Source organism: Carya illinoinensis, chromosome 14 (genome assembly GCF_018687715.1).
Source record: "Carya illinoinensis cultivar Pawnee chromosome 14, C.illinoinensisPawnee_v1, whole genome shotgun sequence".
Classification (NCBI taxonomy): Eukaryota; Viridiplantae; Streptophyta; class Magnoliopsida; order Fagales; family Juglandaceae; genus Carya; species Carya illinoinensis.
In genome coordinates this window covers 23,822,905-23,832,281 of record NC_056765.1, presented here as the reverse complement: position 1 = coordinate 23,832,281, position 9,377 = coordinate 23,822,905, and the positions used below count along the sequence as shown (strand labels likewise).

At 33.4% G+C, this 9,377-nt stretch overlaps 1 protein-coding gene across 4 annotated transcripts; it reads right to left on the bottom strand.

Moving 5' to 3' along the window:
- Positions 1-2,717: 2,717 nt before the first annotated feature.
- Positions 2,718-8,444, bottom strand: LOC122293963 (protein SOSEKI 1). 4 transcript variants are annotated; one of them, XM_043102426.1, is made up of 8 exons: positions 8,272-8,444; positions 7,706-7,893; positions 7,508-7,577; positions 7,301-7,413; positions 6,549-7,176; positions 6,173-6,283; positions 5,031-5,215; positions 2,718-2,901 (listed from the first exon to the last, which is right to left on the bottom strand). In XM_043102426.1, exons 2-7 carry the CDS (start codon positions 7,833-7,835, stop codon positions 5,035-5,037), a joined length of 1,233 nt encoding a protein of 410 aa, XP_042958360.1. In that variant the 5' UTR covers positions 7,836-7,893; positions 8,272-8,444; the 3' UTR covers positions 2,718-2,901; positions 5,031-5,034. The 4 variants fall into 4 exon arrangements, with proteins under 4 accessions (XP_042958360.1, XP_042958358.1, XP_042958359.1 ...); XM_043102424.1 differs by lacking the exon at positions 2,718-2,901 and having other exon boundaries at positions 4,912-5,215; positions 8,272-8,443; XM_043102427.1 differs by lacking the exons at positions 2,718-2,901; positions 5,031-5,215 and adding an exon at positions 5,262-6,076.
- Positions 8,445-9,377: the final 933 nt, after the last annotated feature.

The following is a 9,377-nucleotide window of genomic DNA, read 5'->3' as shown; positions in this document are numbered from 1 at the left end:
CATTTGGTAGTCCCAACTACATTCTCTCTAGAATGGTAAAAGATGTGACAATGATTGATGGAACAAATCTAGATGAGGATAAGATTGGGGTGGCCAGAACTTAGTGGCACATAGTTCACAGTGGATGGGGATTTCTAGCTAACAGACTTTAATATGGATATTATCATATGTTTTGTGAGTGGTATTGAAGGAATTTTGAGGGGTAATCCTGAGCCTCAATGGATACCAGATTGTGAAGAGTTTCTCACCTTTGAGAATCCTTTGTATTAGCTAAGCCTTTTATGGAAGTCAATTCAAAGCTATTGAATAAGATTACGGAAATTTTGAGAAGTATAGGATAAGGATTAGGATCTCATAACTTGTACTAGGTATTTATCCTTTTAAGTTCAAGTGAGCCCATGTTTTAGGGACCTTACTATAGTTTACGAATGATCTAGCTTAGTCTTCTGAACGAATTTTGTGATTATTGGTTTATATGAATATGATGGAGTTATGACCATGTTTTGGAATATATTGTTATAATACTTGTGTATTATCAAAAAAAATTACGCGTTGCGAATATTGTACACTGTTAGATGAATGACAGGTGCATTGTAGCTCTAATTGTCATGAACGAGATATGTGAACTTGTGTTATATGTCTTAACGCTTCAAATTCATCAAATCCCAATGAATCCTATGACATCACAAGCATAATCCTTGCGCACAAAATCCTCTTGTGTTGCTTCTTCGTCAGTCTATTTAATCGAGTAAAGAGCGGCTAATACAAAGACTCCTAGCCAGGGTGTAACCGGTCCAGTTTGGTTTGGTTTTGGACAAAATTTAGGACCGAATTGATATGTAATGGTTTTACATTTTCAAAAACAGATTACGCACTGGTTACCCCCTAAACCGGTATGTATAGTTTGATCGATTTTGATTCGGTTTGGTCCGATTTTCCCAGTTGTAATATATTAAGTATATTAGTATTACTAATATATTTATCAAAAGAAATATATCGAGAATTTATTAAGTAATAAAATGTATTTAATATATATATAATATATTTTATATTTAAAAATATGATCAAATAAATATTCATGTTTAAGATTAAAATGTTATGTTATAAATTATAATCTATTATTTTATACATAATTATATATATTATATATAATATTAAAAATTAATAAAATATATATAATATGTAAACCGGTTTGATCCGATGTTGGAAAACTTAAAACTGACTTCGGATCAGATTTTACCTATTTCTAAAATGAAGAAACTGATTCTAGGCCTAAAACCGGTTTGGACCTGTTTTTCAATATTTTAATTTATTTTTATACCCCTACTCTAGCCAAGAACACCCTCTATCCTTGTATTCCACAACCGCGCCACTTGTCGTCCTGCCCCACCACTAATGCCTAAGCATATCACTTATCTTTGGATAACATTGAGCCACGTTTAAGTCATGTCCTTGCGCACAACGGCACGAGATTCTTTTCGTACATAGCTTATTGCTTAGTCATTCTTATTGACTAAATGTCTGTTTAAGGTTACGGAGGTTTAAAAAGTGTGATAAAATAGTTTAAAGTGTTTAAATGATAAAATTTATTTATTTAATAGTTTTATATTAAAGTACTTTTAAATTAAGAAAAAGTAAAAAATTATGTTTTAACCAAAATATCAAAGCGATGTTTTTTGTCACAAGCACTTTAAAAAAAGTAGTCCTTATTTTACCGTGTTATGTACATTACAAAATGACCCTTATCATTTTAGCACAATGACAACTTTGCCAATCTATATTTTTTTATTATTTCCGTATAATTTACTCAAGACTTGCCCATCAATATTTTTTAATATTCTCCTATCACTTATGCATCGTTGAAGAGATTTTCTTTTTCATTATAATTATTGAAAAATCTATTAGACTATTTTTCTTATTATTTTATAATATTTTATTTTTATCAAGTATATGCCCTTTTATGTCATTTCTATGTCAAAAAAGTACTTTATAAATTTGTTTCCAAACAAATTTAATATGTTTAAAAGTGCTTTAAACATACGGATTCCAAACAATAAATAACTTTTTAATAATAGAGCTTATTGCGTTAAGCTCTAAGTTATACACCTTAAGTTAAAAATAATATTTGTCACCACAACCCCAAACATGCACTAAAACACCTAACTAAAGCACCTAGCTTATTGGCATTGACTTTTGTAAAATATTTAGATAGCTGAAGTTTAAAAAATATGGATCAGACTTTACTAGCATTGACTTATGTGAAAGTTAGCTAAAACAGCTTTCAGCTGAAGTTCCCATCAAATAAAACGGACATTGTAATACAACTAAATAATAGATTAATATTTTCCTCGCTCTTCCTTTGATTGCCCTCTTCTTTCTCTCTCTAAAGAAGAGATGAATAAATAAAGAAGTAAAGAAAGAAATAATATTTTAAAAAAACGCTACAAGTATAAAAAGATTACATAAAAAAAATTTTACAAACTGACGTAATTTAATACGATCCGTTAATCTACTTTATAATAAAAATAATTTTACAATCAGATAAACTATATCATGCAATGTCAGTTTATGAAATTACTTTTATATAATTTTTTTGTGGTTAAAGTTTTTCGCATATATTAATGCTATAGAGGAAAGGAAGGTAATTAAGATTACAATGTGGAGAGTATTACATATAGAATACAAACTAAAATATTAAATAAACCAAAGTCTTACATTATTACATAAACCAAGGCCAATGCACTAAATGACTCCTAGCCAAAAACACCCTCTGCTATTGTATTCCACTACCTTGCCACTTGTCATCGTACCCGTCCACTAGGCCCACGCAGATTCCCCTTATCCCCACGTAAGACAAATTCCCTTTGGACGAGGGTGGTTGGAAAGTTACATGTTGTCTACCTGCATTGTGAATACGATGTATATTTATTGGACATCTATTGCATGTGTTCAGTGTTTGGATGCACTGTATATCTATTCTACACATATTGTGTTTGGAAGCGTTTGTAAATCTGTTGCAATCAACATGTGTTTCCTTGTGTTTGGTTACGTCTCTAGCTACTTGACCAAAAAGATCAGAAACAGTATTTTGAAAAAAAATAGGGAGATGGAGTTTAATCAAGTTGTCTGCAGTCACTTTGCAATATTTAACCAATTAAGCTGTTTCCAGCACGTACCATATGTTGTTTCTTTACATAAAAATACAGTTTTTTTTTTTCTTTCTTGTTTTCTTGTATATGCAGGACATTTATGGTACGTGCAGGAAACAGCTTATGGAGGATTGGCTGTTTCCTACACGTACCATATGTTGATATTGGGGGATTAGGAAAGAGGGATCGAACTCAAGATCTTTATTATGGAGGCTGGGTCTCATGCCATCTAAGCCACAAGCTTTTGGTGAGGATATTTATATTTCAATGGATCACAGTCAAATGTTATAGATAGTGTTAAGATATAAAATAAATGATAAAATCTACCTCATCCCATTAGTTTAAGCTTTTGAGATAAGTGGTGATTTTACATAGTGTCAGAGCAGGGTCTTGAGTTCAAACCCTTGACTCTACACTCTATCACATTTAATTAAATATTCAATGTATTTGGGCCACCCATTAAGGGGGAGTCTAGCTCACACGTAAGGGGGAGTGTTAAGATATAAAATAAATAATAAAATCTATGTCTCAAAAGCTTGAGCTAATGGAAAGAAGTAGATTTTATTATTTATTTTATATCTTAACAGTATATGACATTTGTATTTCAATGGATCGCAGTCAAATGCTATAGATAGTTATTTAAAATATATAAATTATCTTGAGGACTCGATAGGCATATGAAATATAACCAACTGGTTTGGAAGCTTCATAGCTTTTGGGGGCCCGGGGCTCAAGCATTTTAACATGAAGATTTAGAAAAGAAATAAAGATCTCAAAGTATGTCTCATTTTGGAAAGATTAAATAGGATCCATTTAGTGCAAAATATGGAATATTTTGGTCATTCCACAATATTTTAACAAGTGAAATGAGTAAAATATATCATATTTTATACTAAATAGATCCCATATATTTCACTTAAAATGGAGAGGATCATTGTCTGATCTAAAAGTGATTTTGAAAAATACAGAAGGGAGCATAAAGCTGGATGTGGTCGAAGTTTGTAGAGATATGATAATACTAATAAGGATATAAAATACAAAGGTACTTGGAGATGAATACCAAGTTACTTCCCCACATGATGTCAACATTCTTGCTCATAGCTAGAGATCAAGTCAAGAAAGCTGCTAACGGAGCGAGTCTAGAAAGCTTATGAGGATAAAGATTGTTGGCACTTTCAATGTTTCTGTCTCCATGTCAATATTCTTGCTTGAGGATATATGGCACCGATGCCAAGCCACAACTCAAGTCAATGATCACATAGTTTCTTATCTTTTGAACCTTTGATTGAAATTTATAATCCAACATTATGCCACTTTTCTGAATTCTCTAATATTTTTATCAAATCAGACCTACTTTTTTGGGCAATTTTTCAATAGCCCTGTTACTTGAAATCTTATTGCTTTTATATTCAGATATGCACCCTGCCAACATATATCTTAAAGCAACTTTTATTCAATGGTGTGGAGTCAAATGCTAGAAAGTTCATTTAAGATAAACAAATGACTATAGAAACTCTTTTGCTTTATGAAATGATAACAACCCCTTGTTTTACCTTTGGGTTGATATATCCTAATTCTTTGTAATGTTGGAACAGATATCGTTTTGACTTTATCACGTATGATATCTTCCAATTACATGTTCTGTTCTGTTTTTTTTCCCCCCTCATGTTATTGATTTTCAATTTTGTTATTAAGGAGTCAGCTAAGAAAATAATTGCAGGCTTATTTGAATATTGAAATTTATTTCTACTTTCACCAGTCCTTAAATGCTGATTTCCAATATGCATTAGTTTACAAGAAATAACTTTAAGATTTTGGATTGAAGGCTTTTTGCCCCCTCGTAATATTCAAAAGTAAACAGAATTAGCTGAAAACACTTACAGTACTACTCATTCATCAAAAAATAGCCATAAGGTGATTCCTTATTGGAAGATACCATTGATCCTTTTGCTTGGGATGGTGTCTTCTCAGTAGAGACTGTTGCAGGTTTTACCAAAGCCTTCATTCCTTTACAAGACTTCATGTGCGAATGCAATTTTTCAGGCTTGAACGACTTTCCACATTGTCTGCATTTAAGCAAGAAGCATTTTGTCTCAGTTTGTGGTGTTTATGCATTCATTCACAAGCCATGAATTACAAAATTCAGCCCAATCCTCTTCCTTGAAATTCCTATGAAAGGGACCCAGCTTATAACTAAATATTCCCCTATGTAATCAAAACATGCATTCTACATGGTTATTTACTTTGATTTAAAAAACCAACTCATGATGATGTGCATTGGTTCATCTTGCTATCGAGTAGCTGATTGCAAAGTGGAATGTTTTAATCCTGATTGTACTTTAAGGGATGTTTAGATGTAAGATTTCTGTAAGAATATATAAAGATATTAGAAAACTTTTCAGTATGGGTCTTATGGAGTTCTTTGAAAAGTGTTTCTGCTTTGTTAGTCAAATTCGATTTTGTGGGAATCTGTATGGACTGAGAGCATGAAAATCTTCAAAATCCCTTGTTCCCAAACATGGCCAAGCAGATAAAACCCAGCAAAGTATAACAGGAAAGATAGTTTATTTCAACACAATGGATAGATTATGAATATAGATAGAAACAATATAGTTAACCCAACATGATTTGACCCGTGTAATAGTGGACGTCATAATCCACCTATTATAAACTTGAAACATTTTTCTTTGCAGTTTGATTGAAGTCTGTTTGATTTTGACATCAACTTGATTCCCACTCATTGAACACTTGCCATTTGTCTTAACTTTGCAATGACTCTGCTTCCCCCCTTATCTCATTTGATGATTCTGATCTACAATAAGGATGGAGTCAGCCTGAATTTCTGGGCTTCTTTTCAAGCTCCCAATTCAGGCTTGGGAAGTCAACCATGGTGAAAATCCCGAAGGTTTTGTTCTTACCCATTAACCCTATTTATAACAAATGGACATTCGATTCAATCCACCATTATACCATTGGTATTAAATGAAATCTATTAATAGCAAGAGAGATTTAGAGTCACTTACGAGCAATTTGGCCAAGCCATTGGTTTGTAAGTACTTGAAATGGCTTTTTGTTTAGGAAATTCACTCTGCTGCTTCTTCTGTGAATCCTCTCCTCCATCATAAGAGCTTTTCCTGCACCACCAAGTTCTTGCAAAATCAAACAGAGTATTTGCTCTTCGTAAATGAAGGCGATATAATGCATGCAAATGTACAGAACTTGTGATATCAGATAGATAAACAAAGAGATCTTACAAAAGTAAAGCTCACAGCAAGTTACAAAGCTCTTTTATTGTAATATAGATTCAACATAACAAATCAATTTGTGAGACCTATTTTTGTAACATCTTTGTAATAAAACTAGCAGTTCTCGAATAAGGATGTTGTGACCTTAACGTACCGAGTGTTGTGCTGCTGCTGCTGCTGTTGTTTTTGTTGATGGTTTTCTTGCTGCTGTTGTTGATTCCAAGTAGTCCCAAAAACCCTTTCAGACCCTCCCAATCTCTCTCCTTTACGAATCTCAGCCTCAATATTGGGCTTAAAGGAAGATTTGTTTTTGTCAGCCCTATTCATCATGATCAACGCAGCATCATTGGTATCCGCAGCACCACAACTAATCAAATTGCGAAGCATGCTCGAAGCTCCACTCGAATTACTCTTTGTAAATGACGATGAAGAAGGCGATGCCTTATCCGCTTTTTCGTTCTTGTTGCTCTTCATTTTATTCTTCTTGCTCGGTGGTGTGGAACTAAAGGAAGAATTTCCGAGGTTTTCACCTTGTTGATGCATCTCTGCTTCGAGCTTTATTGACTCGTTGGTTAATGTTGACCTATCTGAGCCAAATAAAGGGGATTCTTGATTGATTTCAGAAGAGAAATCTGTTGAGGTATTGCTTTCAGGGTGCGCTTCAAATGATGCTACTTTCGATGAATGTCGCTGCCGGGGTTGGTCTTCCGCATGGACTTCGACAGGCCGCTGCTGCTTCTTTTTCAATACGGAAGCTTTGTTTTCGCTGTGTGAATGATGATCTGTAATTTATGCAGCAATCAATTTGAATTTGAACGAAAACGGAAGAACTGTAAAACGAAAGGATGGGAGTGGTCAAATTGGACTAAAGTTCAAACAAAATCAGAAGGAATCTTTGAGACTTACCAAAAGAGGTAGAGACAATCTCGGAACCTTTGAGAACATATTCAATGTCTGAGATAGGAGTAACAAGGTCATCATCCACCAAATCTTGCCAAACATAACCTGTCTTGTACCTCCTGCCATTTTAAATTCAAATGGCAACTAAATATATCCATAAATCAGTCCTGAAGAGGAACAATATATATGTGTGTGAAACATTCATATCTATACCTTTTGTAGGACCAAGCGAAGGCTTCGGGCATGCCTTTTCCTCTCAAATCCGCAAGCCACCTTTTAACATCTTTGTTTTTTTTTTTTTTTTTTTTTTTTTTTTTTATTGTTTGACAGATGTAAAGAAACAGATCAATACCCATTAATGAAAAACCACCATATTTGACACAGAAAATTCGAGACAGACTATATATTCACCTCGTAGATAGACGCCATTGTTGCGGTTGAAATGCTGAACCCGAATAAGATGGGGATGCTCAACATGACCCATGTGACTCAGAAAGTAAACGATGTGTATGCGCCTCACTTCTCCTCCTTGGGCTTCCATTCCACTTCTTCTTCTTCTTCTATTGCTGCTGCACTAAAGACCCGCACGCCAGCACCAGCTAGGAACAACAACAAGAAGGAAAATCCTTTTATTCTCAGGCAAAGTCTCTCAGATAATTAACCAACAAAAGTTCAAAATATAATATTAAAGATGTGTGTAAGAGAGGGAGAGTGCAGGAAATCCAAGAGAAGTCTTTGTCTCTCTGCCGGCCTACTGCACAAAAAGCCGGGAACAAAACATATTCCTCATGCTCGATTATAATAATATGATGATCAATATTATTGATTCATGCAGTGCAGTGTAGGCCTACCTACACAACTATATCTATATATATTTATATGTGCAAGGATTGTATAAAATAATCCAATAACAAGACCAGTACTTTCTCGCAGAAACAAAAGAATGAATGAATCATCGGTAAACTCGAGATAGTTACCAGTTGATTGCTTTCCTTTGTACTCACACTTAACTTTTCCTCCCTGTCTTCACTATGCAGTCTTTGTGTGTGTATGTGAGAGGCAGTGTGATGGATTTTAGGACCACAATATTTGGAAGATTGACCAGATTTAAGAGCAGCATGCAGCTATATAGGGAGAGAGAAGATTGCCAGTTTTGCCACCCGCAAGCTTTATCTCATTTCCCGCTATTTAACAAACTAATAACATTGAAAGCAGGAACTTCCAGAGATTTTTTTTAAGATAATCACGGCGGTTTTTATCTTTTACCATGTCAATATATTAATATATAATATAATAAATTAATTATGACCTAATTTTAAAGAAATGTTTGGTCTACAAAGAAATAGATTCAATAAATAAAGTTCACAAACGGAGTCCATCGGCTATGTGAAGTGGTATATTAGATTGTAAATTTATTTTTATGGCAAGAAAATCTAACTTATTATCACATTTAACCACATAAGTTCGCGACTTAGCATTATAATCAGTGCAACCTCTTACCCCGTTTATTAGGATTATTTGTATAAGAGTAACGTTAAATACAGTCATAAAGTATATAAATTTTGCACATATATATATTCAATTTGAAAAACAGTTGGACATATCATTAAAAAATGAGTTTTTCATATAGATAGCGGATTTATCTGCTTTTTTTGAGAATAATATACAGGACTTATAGTCTTATATATTTTAAAATTATAAATATAATTTTTCATTGTATAAATCCTTTCGAGAATAACTAGGGATCATTGGTCAATAAGGTAATCCAAAATCCCAAAAAATGGATTGAGTGAGCAACATTAATTAATTAATCTATAATAATCTACCATATTCCGCGATCAACATTGGCAGCTTGTATAAAGATATTCCGAGTCTCAATTTATTTTCGTAGGATGCCATTTTAGTCTGTACAATTAATTCTTAAGAATGTCTTATATATATGGAAGGGATATTTAAAGACTTGAATGAGTAATCCCATGTATTAAAGGGTCCAAGTTTGAAACGCCAGGATTGAATTACAAACCCAATGATTGATGTTATTGATATGTGTTATAGATAATGAGAATATATAATACCGTCGACT

Excerpts from the sequence above, each read along its gene's own strand:
- LOC122293963 (XM_043102426.1), bottom strand. The coding sequence starts at position 7,835 with ATGGAAGCCCAAGGAGGAGAAGTGAGGCGCATACACATCGTTTACTTT. Across the intron at positions 7,177-7,300 it reads GATTGTCTCTACCTCTTTTG|ATCATCATTCACACAGCGAA; the intron begins GTAAGTCTCAAA and ends CATAAATTACAG. Across the intron at positions 5,216-6,172 it reads ATGGCTTGGCCAAATTGCTC|ACAATGTGGAAAGTCGTTCA; the intron begins GTAAGTGACTCT and ends GCTTAAATGCAG.